General features: G+C 36.8%; 3 protein-coding genes across 7 annotated transcripts; 2 read left to right on the forward strand and 1 right to left on the reverse strand.

The window, feature by feature from the left end:
• The first annotated feature begins 2,186 nt into the window (after positions 1-2,186).
• Positions 2,187-7,493, forward strand: LOC107475300 (probable methyltransferase PMT21). 3 transcript variants are annotated; one of them, XM_016094936.3, is made up of 10 exons: positions 2,187-2,374; positions 2,482-2,570; positions 3,203-3,293; positions 3,471-3,767; positions 3,862-4,010; positions 4,108-4,303; positions 4,536-4,746; positions 5,412-6,084; positions 6,190-6,267; positions 6,829-7,493. In XM_016094936.3, exons 4-10 carry the CDS (start codon positions 3,495-3,497, stop codon positions 7,049-7,051), a joined length of 1,803 nt encoding a protein of 600 aa, XP_015950422.1. In that variant the 5' UTR covers positions 2,187-2,374; positions 2,482-2,570; positions 3,203-3,293; positions 3,471-3,494; the 3' UTR covers positions 7,052-7,493. The 3 variants fall into 3 exon arrangements, with proteins under 3 accessions (XP_015950422.1, XP_015950415.1, XP_015950411.1); XM_016094929.3 differs by lacking the exon at positions 3,203-3,293 and having other exon boundaries at positions 2,187-2,384; XM_016094925.3 differs by lacking the exon at positions 3,203-3,293.
• A 280-nt stretch (positions 7,494-7,773) lies between these two features.
• LOC127746676 (uncharacterized) lies at positions 7,774-9,914 on the reverse strand. Of its 2 annotated transcripts, XM_052260637.1 has the most exons (5): positions 9,800-9,914; positions 9,404-9,625; positions 9,015-9,190; positions 8,553-8,844; positions 7,774-7,990 (listed from the first exon to the last, which is right to left on the reverse strand). In XM_052260637.1, the coding sequence occupies exons 1-5, from the start codon at positions 9,886-9,888 to the stop codon at positions 7,927-7,929; spliced, it is 843 nt and encodes a 280-aa protein (XP_052116597.1). In that variant the 5' UTR covers positions 9,889-9,914; the 3' UTR covers positions 7,774-7,926. The 2 variants fall into 2 exon arrangements, with proteins under 2 accessions (XP_052116597.1, XP_052116599.1); XM_052260639.1 differs by lacking the exon at positions 9,800-9,914 and having other exon boundaries at positions 9,404-9,660.
• Positions 9,915-10,067: 153 nt separating this feature from the next.
• LOC127739754 (uncharacterized) lies at positions 10,068-14,669 on the forward strand. 2 transcript variants are annotated; one of them, XM_052260632.1, is made up of 5 exons: positions 10,068-10,210; positions 11,168-11,551; positions 11,865-12,997; positions 13,698-14,167; positions 14,254-14,669. In XM_052260632.1, the coding sequence occupies exons 2-4, from the start codon at positions 11,206-11,208 to the stop codon at positions 13,764-13,766; spliced, it is 1,548 nt and encodes a 515-aa protein (XP_052116592.1). In that variant the 5' UTR covers positions 10,068-10,210; positions 11,168-11,205; the 3' UTR covers positions 13,767-14,167; positions 14,254-14,669. The 2 variants fall into 2 exon arrangements, with proteins under 2 accessions (XP_052116592.1, XP_052116593.1); XM_052260633.1 differs by having other exon boundaries at positions 13,702-14,167.
• The last annotated feature ends 3,613 nt before the right edge of the window (positions 14,670-18,282 follow it).

An 18,282-nucleotide genomic window follows, 5' to 3' on the forward strand; every position in this document is an offset into this window, starting at 1 on the left:
GTGAGGAATAAACAAAAAACACATTCCCAACCGTTCGATTCGAGAAACGGTCCATATGACGAAAGTCAAATCAACGGCTGTGAATGCCTTAGTAAAATCTCCCACTAGCATTTATTGCTGAACGTGGCTGTATGATTCCAACAAAATAATAACTGCATAATTTTTTTACAAAGACGGTTAGCTTCCACAAGAAAAATAAGTCGGTACCACATTGAGCTTGGGGGCTCAGACATGCAGAGGATAACATCGATTTTTCTCCTTTCGTAAGCTCAACTTGCTCCCGACACTAGCAAGTCAAGCTTGGGAGCTGTGATCGTACCGAATATCTCGGACTGACGTTATACCTCGAAAAGACCACGTTTTGCAAATAATGCGACAAATACTAGGTCAATAAAGCGTGACTCGGCTCGACGAGATATATCCGCAATAGCGAGGGAATCTCAGACTGAGCAACGTACTCGTATTTCAACTTTAAATATCATCACGCAAACGACCTAACACACGCATTGAATACACACAAAAAGCTTTATCCCCATAACTAGTGTTATTACTGATTCTTGATCACAGACTAACTTAAGCATCGGGTCCTTTTTGCAGGTGCTCCACACTGCCCAGGTGAGGAAGGAATTTGCGACGCAGACGCTTGGAGAAGAGCATCACCAATACTCTTTCTCTAACGCCGGCCTATACCTCAGAGTCAAGACCCAAACAGGAACACATACTAAATACAGTTTGATAATTGATACGATGAAGCTAAGGCTGAATGCATGCAACTCAACATATAATATCATAAATATAAAAAAGAATGATAGCTTGTAAGGAGTAAGTCAATGTTCAAATCAAATTGAGTTTCATATCGTGGATCTGATTTCTATTTAAAGGCCCAACACTTATTTAAACGAACGGGTTGACGACTCGACCAACCTAAATTTGTTGATTCATGTTTTTTTTTTTTTGGTGTAGATTCATGGTTCTTTTTTATTTGTGTATGAATTCACTTTGGGCCTTTAGACTATTTATTTACCAAGAACAGCAGTACCATCGTTTTGTCCCATTAGGCACTCTTACTAATTTTTGGTCAGAAAAGCACAATCTTCATACACAAGTTCAATTTGACAGTCGTTCAAAAAAAGGAGCTAAATTTGACACTCAGAAATAATTTTTGGGCTGAATCAATAATTATATTTATGCATACGTTACAACAAATTCGGTTTAGAGAAAGAAATAGATAAAAATATTTTTATCTAAAAATAAATTAAGAACTTTTGAAATTAAGAAATGACAATAAATCTAAAAAACAAATAAATAAAAAGAGAGCATCATAATTAATAAGCGTGTGAGGGTTTGATGCAGTTTCAGCTCTTCTGACTTGTCATTACTCACTCTTTAGTCTTTGACGTGCGTGCCACCCACCGCCTCATTATTCAATGAACATAGTACATTACATGTGGACCTCATTTCTTTCTCTAACTGCTTACATTATTAACGCTAACGCCTATATACAAAGTACAAACATACATTATAATGCTTATTCATTTTTCACTTAATTAAAAAGTTACAATACCCTATTCCCCGATTAGTTGTTACTTGTTATAATGGCAAGGACAATATACACACTTTTCTTCTCTCTTACTTCTCATTATTGTTTTTCATATAATCATATTAGCTTTTCCTCAATGTTTTTATGCATATCAATATGAGTGCTTCATTTTCGTTGTGAGAGGAAGACAAGCGAAACGGTGTAAAGATCGCTCTTCTCTTTCAGCCAAATACAAATATCTTAAGTAATTAGTCTTCAAAAAAGCACATTTTTCAACTGACCTATCAATTCTAAATCATCATTATTGTACTTTACTTCATTTTAACTCAAGATTCTTATAAATAAGGAAAGAGCTTCAGCCTTCTTTTCCACGTAAGTTATCAGATTCTGTATGGGGCAAAATATCTTTTTTATTATTGAATAAAATATAGCATGAACTTATGCTATATAAATTCCAATTTATATTAAAAAATATCAAAATAATACACCGTATATAAACGAAGAGACAAAAGAAATAGATTGAAGATTGAAGATTCGCTCACCACTACTAACAAGCGGCGAATAAAGAACAAAAGAAAAGATTTTTTTTTTTCCTTTAAAAAGAAGAGGGGTAAAGAACAGATAAAGCTAGAAATTCTTAAACAAATTAGAGAGAGAGAGAGAGAGAGAGAGAGTAATAAGCTAATAACTAAAGGTAGAAAAAAAAGTCATAAAACAGAGGGCAAAATAATTTATGGAGACGCGAATAAAAAGAGAGGAATAATTTGGAAGAAGTTGAAGTTGAAGAAGTTGAAGACAAGCAGGAGACAGCTTAGCACATGAAGATGAAGTGAAGTATAAATAAGTTTCGTTTTGTTTTTCTTTATTAGTCTTTAGCCTTTTAGGTACGTTTCTGACCATTTTTTTCAACTCTCATGGTCCCTTTTTCCACCTACCATTAGCGCGCTCTCTCTTCTCTTCTCAGAGCTCATTGTTTCTAGTTCAACCAGGAAGCAGCTCCACAGAGAATTGAAACAGCATAACCTTAAGGGTAAGCGCTAATCCCTATTCTCTTTCTTTCATCATCGTCTCTTTTCTTTCTGTTGTGTCACAGATCTGCTTTCTCTTCTATTCTTCTTGTATGGGAGTTCATTGGTTGGAATTTGGAACAAGCTAATTAAGGACAAGAAGTGATGCCTTTCTTCTGTTCTGTTCTGTTCTGTTCTTTCATGTCAATAGCGTATGAATTAAGATGTTGAGCTGAGCTCCGCTTTTTGCATTCACCTTGTTGTGTGTTTAGGGCCCAATGTCATCATCATAAAGACAAAAGTGCGCCTTACAAAAGCACCAAGTGTCGGTAGAAAAAGAGAAAAACCGTCAGATTTCTTTGTATTTACACCTTACCCTGCCTCTTTTCCTTCGGATAACTCAGCTGGAATTTAGTCATCATTTTCTGTTTTTATTTTTTGCAATTTTACGAATCCACTATTTAGGAATGTGTGTTCTCATTCTCATTGCAAGCTACGTGATCTTAAGCTGATGATGCCTTGTCCTTCTTCTCTGTAGATGGTTTGGTTATTCAAATGGTGTGCTCCTGTAGAGTTGAATTATAATGCATGCTTATTTGGTTCCTGGAATAGATAGGAAACAAATGATATCTTCACTTGTTTCTGCATTTTTTAGATTACTGTCATCATCTGTGGTCAAATGTACAAGTTGGAACTAACAGGAACTGGAGTTCTTAGTATGAGGGTGGTTGGTTAGAGTGCCTCTTGTGAGTTCCTAGTGTTCCCTCTTTTGGGTGCTTTATTTATCTATGATAAATGTTATGTTGGTCATTGACAATTTCTCATAAAATATCAGTGTTTAAGTGTAATAAAATAGAAAAAAGTTTTGGCCAGAGCTGGCATAATCATAGTTTAGTGAAGTTGATTTATTAAAACTGGTGCAGGTAGTTGATTATTTGTTGGCCACGATGAAGGGTAGCGATGGAAAATCAATCATAACCCAGCCAGAAAAGTGCAGGATTGTCCCAGTGGCAATACTATTTGTGTTGATATGTGGATTTTCTTTCTATATGGGTGGAATCTTTTGTTCGGAGAGGAATAGATTTCTCTTCATCAGCGGCCAGAAGTCCCTTGAACCGTCCAAGGATTTATCCTCAGTAGGTTCTGTGCAGATGAAGTCCATCAGTTTTCCCGAATGTGGCATTGACTATCAAGACTACACACCATGCACCGATCCAAAGGTAATATTACTAATGGTTGCTCTTTTTCATGGTGTATGATTTGAGAAAATAGTTTCCTCATTGATTATGTTTACTTGATTAATTGATTTTATAGAGATGGAGGAAGTATGGCTCCTACCGGCTTACTTTGTTGGAACGCCATTGCCCTCCGATTTTTGAGAGGAAGGAATGCTTAGTTCCTCCCCCAGATGGGTATAAGCCCCCCATTAGATGGCCAAAGAGCAGAGATGAATGTTGGTACAGGTATAATCATAGCCAATCTATGCTTTATGAATTAACAATATAAAAGGCTGGCTCAATGTGGCTTTCTTCTCATGCTTTCTGGTATATTTTATGGCAGAAATGTTCCATATGATTGGATTAACAAGCAGAAGTCCAATCAGCATTGGTTGAAAAAGGAAGGCGAGAAATTCCTCTTTCCTGGCGGGGGTACCATGTTCCCCAATGGAGTTGGTGAATATGCTGATAAAATGCAAGATCTTATCCCAGAAATGAAAGATGGGACTATTAGAACTGCCATTGATACTGGCTGTGGGGTGAGTTTTGCTGATATTTTCTTCTTCTTTATTCATCCAATGAATAGGTATGCAAATTATGTATCTCATGATCACTTCCAAAACATAAATTTTTAGTTCACCTTTTTGTTGTGTTCTGTTGTCTTTTTGTGTGAACATATTTTAGTACCTGTACCTGTTTCTGTTGCAATTCGCGAACAAGTGATAGACAAAGGAGTTCATCAATTAACCTATACAACACTTGTCAATATAGGTTGCTAGCTGGGGTGGGGACTTGCTTGATCGCGGGATTCTTACAGTTTCTCTTGCACCAAGAGATAACCATGAAGCTCAGGTGCAATTTGCTCTGGAGCGTGGTATTCCAGCAATTCTTGGCGTCATTTCTACGCAGAGACTTCCATTCCCATCAAACTCCTTTGATATGGCTCATTGCTCCAGATGCCTTATCCCATGGACAGAATTTGGTAAGTTTTTTATAGAAACAGGTTTGGCTTAGTTTACAAGAGGAAAGGTAAGGAGTTGAATGACTGATTTTCACTGTTTAATTCCTAATTTGCTGCTGGATGGCTGTTTGTTATTCTTTTAAACTAGTTTAGGAGCAGTAGTGATAGGCCTAGCTGCTGCCTATAAATACTAGGGGTTAGTTAGTTTCTAATTAGTTAGAAAATTCTGTTAAGTTTGTTAGTTCAGGAGAGGGAAAATTCTCTTCACAGTTGGTAGTTCCAACAGTGTACTCCAAGTAAGGATTGTGATTTGCAATCCCTAGTTCATCAATAAAATCCCCTAATTCTGCTAGATTTTTTATCTTATCAGTTTTCTATAGATTTTGATGAATTAAACAGAGTTTGTTCATATTAGGCTTATATTGTATTGAAGGAAGATCTCAATCAGCAATATCTTAGAATTTGCTTTTTGATATTGTGAAGCCATAGCTGTTAATGAGTCTTTTTCCCCCTTCCTGATCCAATAAATGTGACCATTTTATAAAATCATCTGTGCACCCTTGAACTAGGTTACACATTTGGTTTTGGCTATCAATTGTGCTTTAACTCCAGTATTCACAAATCAATAATTGTTTTCTGTTAATCTCTGATTCTCATTCACAAGTTGATGGTATTACTGATTTTAGGTGGAATTTATCTCCTTGAAATACACCGGATTCTTCGTCCTGGAGGATTTTGGGTCTTGTCTGGCCCACCAATCAACTATCAGCGCAGGTGGCGAGGGTGGAACACAACTATCGAAGAGCAAAGATCAGATTATGAGAAGTTGGAGGAGTTGCTGAAATCCTTGTGCTTTAAAATGTACAATAAAAAGGGTGACATTGCTGTGTGGCAGAAGTCTCTGGATAATAATTGCTATAATAAGCTGGCCAGAGATACCTATCCACCAAAATGTGATGATAGTCTCGAGCCAGATTCAGCATGGTATACTCCACTTCGAGCTTGTATTGTGGTTCCCAATTCAAAGTTTAAGAAATCAGGTTTAACTTCCATTCCTAAGTGGCCGGAGCGGCTGCACACGATGCCCGAGCGGATTTCAATGGTTCACCGTGGGAGTGCTAGTTCTTTTAAACATGACGACAGTACATGGAAAAAGCGTATCGAGCACTACAAGAAATTGCTCCCTGACCTTGGGACAGATAAGATAAGAAATGTGATGGACATGAACACGGTATATGGAGGTTTTGCTGCAGCCTTGATTAACGATCCTGTGTGGGTCATGAATGTTGTCTCATCTTATTCTACCAATACGCTCCCTGTGGTCTATGATCGAGGCCTTATTGGAACCTTCCATGACTGGTAAAGTGATTTTAAAATGTTGTATGAGCCATAAGTTATTCATGAATATTATATATAATATTTCACCTTATATGATGTGTTGATTTGGCTTTTGTTGTGGTATAGGTGCGAAGCGTTTTCAACATATCCTCGTACATATGACCTGCTTCATCTTGATGGACTCTTCACTGCAGAAAGCCACAGGTGACATTCTCAGCTGATTTGCTCATGAGTATGCTTTTAGAGCGATCTATCATTTTGGTATTTAGTTGCATAAATATGGTTGTAACCTGATAGTGTACACTCAATATAACTGTAGTTAGTTGAATGGTTAATGATGATGCTACAATTGTAGTTAGTATAGTTTAGTTAGATAACTACTGTAGTTAGTGCAGCAGGCTATAATAAAAGTGGCTGGTTAGTTATGCCCATGTGGGATTAGAGTTTGATATTTAACTAACCTCTTATATAGTGTAAACGGGGAGATTCACCAATCATATGAATTAGTTCTCATTTCTGATTCCCGAATTCTCCTCCTCTCAATTCCTCTGAACCTTACTTCTCTTGCACTTTCCAAATTGCTTCCACACGCCTCTTTTAACAATGTTCTCATGCAATAAATGGAACAGAGGAAATACATGATTGCATGTTTGATTTGTCTTTAAAAATCTGTTTCTTGGACATTTTGATTGTCTTTTTTTTTTATCACAAGATAAGTTAATTCAAACATGGGCCGATGGTTATCGTTGTCTTGGTATGTGGCAGATGTGAAATGAAGTATGTGTTGCTGGAAATGGACCGGATTCTAAGGCCAAATGGGCATGTAATAATTCGTGAGCACGGTTACTTTGTGGATAGCATTGAAGCCATTGGCAAGGGTATGAGATGGGAATGTCACAAACAGAAGACTGAGAAAGGTGATGAGATGATGAAGGTTTTGATATGTCAGAAGCAGCTTTGGTATGCATCCAATAAGGGTTCAAGATGATGTTAGAGTAGTAGTGATGTGATACCTCCAAGGAGGGAAACAAATTCAAAGCTTCGGTATGCATCCAATGATTGATTCTAGTACAAATGGATGGTTAACTCCGATAATCCGGTTTTGTTCATTTATAGAAAGAATTTTCATACACTATAGGTATAATATACATATATATATTCTTTGTATGTGTTGAAATGTTTCTGATCCCCAAGGCCACCTTACTTTTCTCTAGACTCTAATAGTTTGTTTGTGTAAAATCAAAGTGAATCCATGTTAAGGTGTGAACATTTCAAAGCCCCTAAGTATGTAATTTTCCCTAGTGCTAGAGCTACAACAACTTTGACATTTTATTTAACACTCGGGGAATGTTTTACACATAAATAGAAAATAGTACTTGTATCATTATTGAGCATGATAAAGTAATACTCATAATGTTATTGGTGCCCAATATATATGTACATACTCAATTTTCTGTTTTTTTCCCATCATTTCATCCATAGATGCGAACAACGATATATTGTCTCCATTGACATAACATGTTAAGTTCAATTGGGAAAAAAAAACACTTTAGTTATAACCAATCCTTCAATATATTACATGATCAAATCCCTAAGCATAGGAGAAAATCTTATCAACAATAAAATAAAAATCTACACAACATGAAATCATGTGAAGAGTAAAATCCATTAACATTAAACCTAACAAGAAGATTAATGAAATGATAACTAAATAGAATAGGTGCCAATGCTATATATTTGTTCAAAAGATGCCATATGCGAGCTGTGTTTGGTCATAATTTCTCACATGTCCAAGCAAATACAATTGAGGCCTTGAACGTGGTATTGCATACAAATAAACAATTTAATATGATCACCCCTTATTTACCGGGCAGCTGATTCGACTAAAGAATGCTTTTCCAAGATGGCAACTGTCTCTTCCTTTGCGCTGCACAGTGCAAATTAAATATATAAATAAATATTGCATATTGTAATTCCATATAAGCTGGTCCATATAACAGAATTCACCAGGAAAACAAAAAATAAAAGTAACCAAATATCTTAAACCACAGAAACGGGGAGTTATGAAATTATCATTTTCAACTCACCATGTAAAAGTGAAACAAAAAGTCTTGACAGTAAAATAATTATAGTCTTCTGTATGCATTTTGCAGCCTATTAAGTTATCCCTAATTTGATATGGATTTAGTATCATTAGTTTTTATAGGGTTTTCTTAAGTTAGTACTCCATAAAGACTCTTGTTTAAGAAATTGAGAAAAGGAAGTTTCGAATTGTCAATGTTTAGAAACATAAAAATTATACTTTTTGGGTTAAAACTCATATTACCAAGTCCGTTAAGGGTCTCGGTTATGTAAAACCTTTTATACCACAAACCACCTTTCTATCACAAATAGTATTTGACCCTTAACATAGCACAAACAATTGGTGAAATACACAATCATATTATTTGAGCAATGCAGCTTAAAAGATTTAGATCAAGCATATCTACCTTCCAGGTCTCAGTATCTTGTATTTGTGTGGTGTAGTGAGGTCCACAACTGTTGAACCTGCTCGACCTGATGGAAGCACACCACCATCATACACAAAAGCACAATGCTCCCAAAGATTCTCAAAATCTCTGATGCAAACACTACTTGACTGTCCACTAAGGTTTGCACTTGTAAGTGCTAAGGCAGTTCCTGAACCGCGAGCAATGACTCTAATGAAATTGCTATCAGGCACTCTAACTCCTATACTATCAAATCCCGGGTTCAAAGATCGTTCAAGAACACTTGAATCGCCTGTAAAATATGAAGGCATACCATCACATATGTAGAGAACCGAATTTGATGTTTACATAATAAATGTTGACAGAACAAAATAAGGCTACAGCTTCAAACAAATTTTAATGCAGTGTTGAAGGGTATTCTCTGCAAATGTCCATAATTTTCATTTTGAATAACTTACAAACCTCGACTTAATACAACTGTAACAGGCCCCGGAAGGAGGGAATCAAGCAGGCCATGTGGCAAGTGGTCAGTCACGGCAAAACGATATATGTCTGATACATCTCCAACACAGATAGCCAGAGGGCTTGTATGTTTTCGACCCTTGATCTCATAAATCCTATTAACTGCTTCCAACGAGCTACAATCATGCCCCAATACAAAGGCAATAAGTAATTACCAATCATTCATAAATCTGTCTCCATTGCAGTGCAGTCTTTGTCGATGTAAAAAGACTGACACATATTATTATAAAAGAATGTGGTGAAGTGATACCAATGAGTGAAGTGATTATTTTCACATGCTTTGTTTAATAAGGGAGAAGTAATCAGATATGAAAAGAAGCAGCTCATACCAAGCATCACAAGCAAATCCATAGAGTGTGTCAGTGGGGACCGCAATAACCTTGCCATCTCTCAAAGCTTCAACAGCCTCAGGTGCGTAAGCATCTGTTGCAGGGCGAACTAAACCAGTTCCTGTCTTGTTATCCAAACCACAGGCCATGTTCTTTGGAAAAGCCCTTCTCAGCTTTCTACTACAGGGTTGCAAATGAGGTGAAAATGATGACTTGCGAATCCCCGAAGATAATAAGGAAAAAGCGTAACTATTCTCTGAAGACAATGACGCATCGAGTTTAGATTTTGATAGTAAATGCAACAGGAAGTACTTTTAGCCACAAAGCTGTATTGAAGTTTAAAAGAAAAACACGTAAAATAGAGAGAAAGAGACAGTGAGAATGAGAGGGAACTGACAGGGAGAAGGGTTGTGAGGAAGGAAATGACACCTCGCTCGGAAGGGGAGAAAGAGAGGCAGTGCTGAGATTCTTGTCCGAATATGCATCCTATATCAGCAGCTTCTTCTTCTGCCTGAACTCCATCAACGAAACCCTATGCGCAAATAAGACTTATTACACAAAACGACTGTGTTTTGTGTATGTTGTGCTTTTTCTGACTTCAAATAAAAAGAAGGATCTAGAGGCATCAAATATCTATCTGTTCGATCTAAATATTTTGGGAGAAGAGAAAACTGAGCTAAAGGGTTAGGATTTGTCACCCTCAATCAAAATTTTGACCTCTACTGCTTCGCTGTTCTCCTCTTTACGCTGCCGGTGCGTCGCCCTCTGCTCTCTGCGTCGCTGTCGCCGCCGCCATCACGGCAGTAGGTTGGTGCGCTGCCCCTTCATCTTGTTGTTCTATTTCTCGCTTTTGCTACTTGTTCTTGCTTGAGTTTATTCGATGGATAGTTAGTGAATTCATATTCTGCATTTCTACGAGCTTTTTTTCTGATATAAGAGCTCAGTATAGCAGATGGATGTAGTAAATTTCATATTTATTATTATTAATGCACTAATACACTACTCTCTAAGTAATAGTTAACTGGACTTTGCCTCGCTCTGTATAGTAACAATTAACATGTGCCATCTTCCATGCTTTCTAGTTCTTCATAACCTCTTCAAACTCTTGTTTCCGTTGAAGTTGTTCTCCAAACTAAAATGATGCAAATGGGCCTGCCTCTCCTTTGTGAAGTAGAGGTTGGTGTAGCGAATGTGAACTTTCGTTACTGAAATGACCAAGTACATCCTAAACCATGTAATAAGCTTGATAAGTAACGTGTACAGGTTGAGGTACGAATAGAATAAAAATAAGATCTGAAAGTTTCAAATTGGCCTCTAGCCATAACTTGTGTCCATAAGCACATACCATAAGTACTTGCTTATGATCTATATCAATTTTGAATAAACTTTTTGAGGCATGGCAATGATAGCATTTATACATTTTTCTCGGTAATAATGGGAAATGACTGAAGAGAATTCCAGAAGTCTGGTTTTGCATAATGAGAAAGAAAGAAAGAAAACTCTGGGTGTGGAGAGTGCAAAGAAACGTACGAAGTTAAGACCGAAACCAAAAAGTAATCCAAAAATGGAGGAGAATTGAAAGTTTAAAGGAAAAGTATATATAACCATAGTTTCTGAAAAACATAGGGAGTGAGGCACTGGGAAATATATTAGTATTTACTTTGTGTAGAGTCTGATTGTTCACTTCACTGTATTTCTAATATTTATTATTACTATTATTATTATTTATTTAATAATTATATAACTGAACTGTTTGGGAATCAGGATTATTTGCTTCCTCTGGCGTTAAGGTTTTGGCAAAAATGATAGACTTGTTCTTGTCAGACCCCAACCAGAGCGATGAAGCACACGACAGTGATTCTATAAACTGGAGAATCTCTTTGTTGAAGGAGATGGAATCCGTTATCTGGTCAGGGATGCTGTCTGGGGGTCGTGCGGAGGTTCGGCTATGGCTGTGCAGTAGCATCGCAGGTGTGACGTGCGTGGCTCCACGCGATCAGAGAGAGCTCTTTGGGAATTTGGTGAGAAGTCGAGGTCAGAAGTGTGGCCTTGCCTCCCATCTTTTGCATTTGATGTTCGACAAGTCCCCCAATAAAGGGGGTTCCATTTTAGCTCACACAAGCCGCATGCTCCAGAAATTCTTCCAGGGTATGTGGACTTTTATATTCTCTTGTAAACGCTGTTGTGGCTGTGACATTTGAAGGATTCGTATTTATATATGTGTGAAGGATTAGAAGTACTCTTATATTCATTTATTTGTTTGTTCTTATCTACGGTGCAGGCTGTTTGTGCCAATATCTTGCTGCTCCCCATGTCATGCTTATTAGGCTGCTGCTTCTTTTTGTTGATTTTCTACTATTGTGTTGAAATTTTATATATATAATTGGTGCGATATTAATCACTTTAGATGTTACTTATTACAAAACATGTTCCTTTTGTGCATCTTGCGGGTGAAATGCAGGTAATCCTAATCGTGTATTGCAGTGGTTTTCATATTCTTCCTCGGGCAGTGGACTAGAGCAAGGGAAAGGTCTCAAGGCGTTGTCCCAGTTTGCATTTAAAAACAGGGATATTTGCTGGGAGGAGCTGGAGTGGAAGGGAAAGCATGGGCAGTCACCAGCCATGGTTGCCACCAAGCCACATTATTTCCTTGACTTGGATATCCAGCGAACTGTGGAAAATTTTATTCAGAATGTGCCTGAATTTTGGTCATCTGACGAGTTTGTTGAGTCGGTCAAAGATGGTGATATTTTTTTTATTGACAGGCCATTCTTTGTGCATTATTTCATTAACTTAATGTATAAAGAGGATATAGGAGATGTATGGCAAGTTATAGATGAATTTCTCACAGAGCATCCCTTCTCTTCTTTGTGCCAGCACCTTCTTATTACTCTTGACGAGCAGGACCTGTGCTACTTTTTGGAATTGCTTCGTAAATCACTCAACCGCAAAGTGGAATTTCAACATTTTGATAATGTCACTGATTTGTTTGTGGTTGTACTTTTAAATTGTGGTGGTACTGGGTCTATTGACCTGATGCTACTGTTGAATGCTGTCATTACTCAGGGAAGGCAACTTCTACGCCTTTTACGGGATGAGGAGGATCCGGAGCTGCAAGCAAAAATCGGTGACACTGTGTCAAAAATATCTGCAATCCCAAGTAGTGGCAATAGCTTGACCCCAATCTTTAAGAATACATGCAAGATGACAACTGTTGAAGCAATAAAGTGTTTGGGACTTCAGTCTTGGGTTCTTTACTATAGATTGTCACAAGAATGCAAAACTCCTGAATCCTGGGAGTCTGTCTTTATGAATAATCAAATTGGTTTCCGCCTCTCGAACAAGAATGCATTACTAGATCATGATGAACTGTTAAAAGAAGATTGTTCTGGTTTTGATCAGAGTCCTTCAGTTCGATTGAAACGTAATAAAAAACAAAAGGCCAAAAAGAAGAGGAGGAGGAAGTATGATAGTGATGATTGTAATGATGATGAGCTGCTGGATTTTGATTCTACAAGCCTGGAATTGGACTTTCTGCAAAATACTAGAAGCTGGCTACTTTCAACTGATGGATACACTTCGGCATGGAGTAGTGTACGTTCCTTAAATTTGAAGAAATAAGCAATCGTCCGTAACCTAAGTTAAAACATTCTATTTGCATCAGTTGCAATGAGAAATCCAAAATTTCATCTGAGATATGCTTTCAGGCAATATAGATGTGTATCATTTAAGTGTGTTTTTCTGTTCCAACAATATGTGATTAATTTTAACAATAGAACTTGAAGTGCTTAAGTCTATCTAAAAATCTCACCACAAATATATGAGCTCAACATAAAACAGGTCTGCTTCTTTGTCTTGATATACCGGTTGACTTGTGTAGGGGCAGAGAATCGCAAGATTGCTTTGAAATTGAAATTGTTCTTACCTGATATTTCATTATTAAAATCTCCTGAATATTTGGATACTTGGGTTGTCTTTTAGTTGTTGATATAGATCAATCAATTTGTTCCATTTGAAATAACTTGGATTCTGAATCTCTGAATATTTATTTTATAAGTATAATATACATGCCTCCTTTTCTTATTAGGAGAGTTTTAAGCAATTGAACCGAAAATGTTTTAGTTTGAGACATGCTTAGTTCATGTATAAATTTTCGGTTCTAGCTTTTGAATAATTTCAGATACATGAGTACATCCTGTAGAGCATTTAGAATAAGAAAATATGCAGTTTTTTGTAGTGATGATATAAACTGGTTATTCTGCTATACTGATTCTGTGACCACTAATTTTTCTAGGCAGATTTGCCGGAACACCTACATAGGCATTGCTTGTGTAGGTGGATGACATGGCTTTTAGAAAAATGAGGTGAAGTTGCTTCAGTGGACCACCGGGGTATTGTGCCATCATCATCATTATCATCATTATAAACTGTGGGCAAGGGTTAACTTGATCAGTTGTCTACTTGTGGTATTTTCACTCAGTTGATATCAAGCATGCCCTTCCGGTCCCCTTTTATTTTTGTTTTGGGGCTGAAATTTGTAAGATACAAACTCGACTTTTTGTAGAATGGAAAGATCAGAATTTTTTTTATTAGAAAGCTTGCCTGAGAAATCTATCAAGATTATTAAACTCTGGGTTCTTTGGGAAGTTCATGAAGTGGCAAGACCTTGCTGAGTTTCCCTATCACAAATCACTGTAGCATCAACATTGCAAGGGTTTCATTCAGGGTGTGATAAGTGTATGCAGGCAAGTTCTAATTCCTGAGGTCTGTTACTATTTTCAAAAGCTATATTTCATTATACGTGTATTTTATACATGCATACCACAACTTCTAGTCATTTGTGTTTGCAGATGCAAGAGAACGGGATGCAAGCAAGACATTGTTAATGCAACTTGTGATAGCAAGTTTCTGTTCCCTTTATTTTTGGTGTGAAGCAGACGATGGACTCAGAACCTTGATTGCTTGAACTAATTTCCTCTTCAGAAAGCGACGACTAACTTTTTTGTTGGACGCATTACCAACTAATATCTCTTTGATATTTGATGTCTGCTTTTTAAGTTGAGTGAGTATAAATTAAATACTAAAGAGTAAAGAGTACCGTTATTGTATTGTGACTACCGACTTGTAAGATCAAAAGCTCTGTATATGATGTTAATTCGTAGTCTGCACTTTTGATGTATTACTAGCTGTAATCCGACCAACTCCAATTAGGTTGGCACTTAGGTCAGCACCTCAATCTAAACCACGTAAATCTTTTGGTTGTGTATGTCGCTTGCGTTATATTGGTCCAATTTTCTAGACCAGCATAGATTAATGCTTATATATAGTGCGATCTGAATGACGTGTGTAGTATGAGAGACTGAGGTCGCAAGTGTGTGTCAATGTTGGAAGAGAATATTGGTACCTTCTCCATGATGTGAATGTTCACTCTCACTTTTACAAAAAGCAGAGAACATAATTGGTTATTTCTCTTGGGAAAAGAATAGAGTATCAATATACTATTTTCTAACTTATTGTCAACATTAATTAATTACTATATTTTAATTATAATTAGTATTGAATTGACTTAAATTAATAAAAAATTTGAATCATAAGAATTTGTAACCGCGTCAAGGAGAGCTGCGACGTGAATTTAGGAAGGTGTCACCCAAATTTCTTTCGCAGTAACTCCTAACTGCGTCGTCGTCACTCGTCCTGCGTTCTCCCTTATTTCGGCATCAGTCGGTGTTTTATGCTCTACCTCCACCATTGTTGTCCCTGCACAACATGCCGAGTATACTCTTTGCAAAACCACTACAATACGCCTCTGTGTCACACCCCTTTTGCCACTATCATCTTTGTCGCGCCGTTAGTTGCACTGCTCGGAATGCGTGTAGTGATTTGCGTTTGTTCCGCTGTCGCGGCCTCCATCCCGACGATTCTCTGGGCAGTGCCGGTGCCCTCCACAACCAATTCCCGTTGCTGCAACGCGCGCTTTGCATGTGCCATTTTCTCCTTCGCAGGACCACCGCGACACCCTCCCCTTCGCTATCTGCATCGCCGTCGTCCACCGCAGTACCCTCTCTCTATCTCATTTCTACCTTCTCAATCCGATCAAAGACACTTCCATTAGAAGACATATGCATAAGGAGACACGTCCAAGACACATCGACAAAGACACTTTCATTAGACACAACCATAAAAAAGATACGGTCCAATAAAAAAATACTCCTATTAGAAGTCTGGTGTAGCGTGTGTGGAGGCCGAGCAGCGGTGATAATGACCTTCGTGTGGAGCCGCAAGAAAAAAAATTAGGAGAAAGTGGTAAAATATAATTATGAATTATGATAAATCTGAGTAATTGAGGTGTGTTTTTTTTTCAACGGATTTTGAAGTCTAGCCCAACAAGAATTAACAGGAGTTGGTAGAATTTTTATTGGTTTTGTAGCAAAATTGAAAATTAATATTTAATTTAAAATATAAATATGAATAATTATTAATGTTGAGTTTGAAAAATCTTATGATGATGATCAAATATTATTGAAAATGATTAATTACAAAATTATTAAGTTGCTAATTTTATTTGATTGATTAATAATTTTGCTAATGTGCAAATTTGGATTTTGGATTTAAAATATCATGATCTAATGGGTTGAGGAAACATTCAGTTTTTGGTACAAAAATATTCAAGCATTATGGCTGAATTATTTTTGTGTTGATTGAATTATGAAAAGTGATACAAAGCCCAAGATATAATTGTCCTGGCCCAATATTATCATGGGTCCGAAATTGAAAGAAGAGAGAAACAAAGGTTGCATGCTTTTCACGGATACTTACTCCTACTAAGGAATGAAATTTAAATTCAATTAACTTGTTTTAATTGCATTGATAATAGGAAAGAGAAAATTCAAAATTGATTTGATGACTTTTATTACTCTCACACATTACTAAGCATGGGGTTTTGAAAAGTAGAAATTTAACTCATTTTAATTTCTTCTTTTACTTCCATTAAAAGCTTTTCTCTCTTCTTTCTCCTCTCTTTCTTTGTTTCGGTCACTTCATCTGCCAGAAAGAAGATGGAAGATGCAAGCTATCAGAGGTAGAAGCAGAGAAGTTATGAACAAGTAAGAAGCTAAGGTGATGATGTCCCTTGCAAAAGGTAGATTTACAGTATGGCGTGGTTGAGATCTTTTTCACTAAAGGTAAGAAGTGGAGAAGAAGCCTCAAGATCACCATGCCTAAAATGGTTTCAATTCAATTCGGTCAGAGTAGAAAATTCCTGTGGTATGGCTTGTTTCTACTTTTTATTCACCCATCACAGAAGGAGCTACTGTAGCTACGTGGAGGAGGAAGCAAAAGTAGAGCAGATGGAGCTATCAAGAATCAAGTATTCATCAAGGGTCAGAAATCCATCTTGCGGACCAAGTCAAGATGGAAGACTCAGATTGATGAAGCTTGATGAGAAGGGATGAGAGAGAGGTAATTGCATGTTGGTTTTTGCTTTCGGTTCCCTCTATCTTCTCTCTGTCCGAACCGATTTTGGTGTTGAAAAAGAAGAAGTTGGCTCGGTTGAACCGTTTCAACCTTGGAAGCTTCTCCTTCTATAATAAGGGTGAACGGCCAAGGGTTAAGATAAAGAGAGTAAGCACAGAGTTTCCATAACTACCCAAGCTAACAGAAGTTCTTCTCTTTCAATGTGTTTTATTTTATATTTTTTTTAGTTTTGTCTGTCTGGCATGGTGAAAAAAGACAAACAGTGAAATTTGTAAGAAAAAACTAGTGAGTAAAAAAAGGTAAAGTGTACAAAATTAAAGAAAAAGCCATAGGTGTCTTAGAGGTCCTTTGTACATCTATGTGTTGTGTATCATGATTCTGTGGGAATCCCCTTACAAGTTAGGTTAGCACTTACCAGTTGAAAGTTTGGTAGGTGACCAAGTCAAGTTCAGGATTGGAGATAGATTCTGGACTTGTCCCGGATAGGAAGGGTAGTTCCTAGGGAGAATTGGCATTTGTAATCTGTATGATTATAGTGAAATTTCATAATTATTGTGATGGAGACTAGATGTAGGCTGCATTGCACTTAGCAGCTGAACCAGGATACTTCTTGGTGTGATTCTCTCTCTCTTCTACTCAATTTCTGATTCTGTTGCATAGAAAACAAAATTGAAAAGGAAAAAGTATAGGTAACCAACAGCATTTTTGAACAATGTGTGAACAATGTGAATTAATAGGGTTAAAAGAGTAAATTTAAATTAGTAGCATTAAATTAGGGTGTAGTGTATTTTTATTTGATTGGTGGTTGTTCATATTGTTCAAGATAGTCATTGTTTACCTAACACTCCCCAATTGAAAAATATCTCTTGACTGGTTATAAGACAAAAAGAAAATGTCTCTTGACTAGTTACGAGACAAAAAAAAGAAAAATCTCTTGATGCTATTTCAAAGGACAAAAAGTAACTCTCTATAAAAATGAGCTAAAATTCAATCCCTTTTTTCTTAGCCACCGATAAAAATTTATCATAAAAAATAAATTAGATAAAAATTAAACACTAAATTAAAATACCATAAAATTCACCTAATAATTGGTACAAGTATAGCCGATTACATTTAAATATGGATAATTCAATTACTTATAATTCTAAATGATTTGACCCATTGTGTGGGTGTTAATTACATATTGGTCATACAATAACCGGTCTACATTATGCTTGTTTAACAGTTTAAGGCTTCAAATATATATGATAGATGATGTTGATGTGACATGTGCGTGTGTCAATTGCTTTGCCACTTTTTAAGAATTTCTGCATCATGTCATTATGGAGGTTTTCATCATGCGCATGATGATATGTGTTGAGACATTAGTGTCCAATATGGTGTTTTCTTTATTCCTTGCAGAAGCT

The sequence above is a fragment of the Arachis duranensis genome, chromosome 1 (assembly GCF_000817695.3).
Source record: "Arachis duranensis cultivar V14167 chromosome 1, aradu.V14167.gnm2.J7QH, whole genome shotgun sequence".
NCBI classification, from domain to species: Eukaryota; Viridiplantae; Streptophyta; class Magnoliopsida; order Fabales; family Fabaceae; genus Arachis; species Arachis duranensis.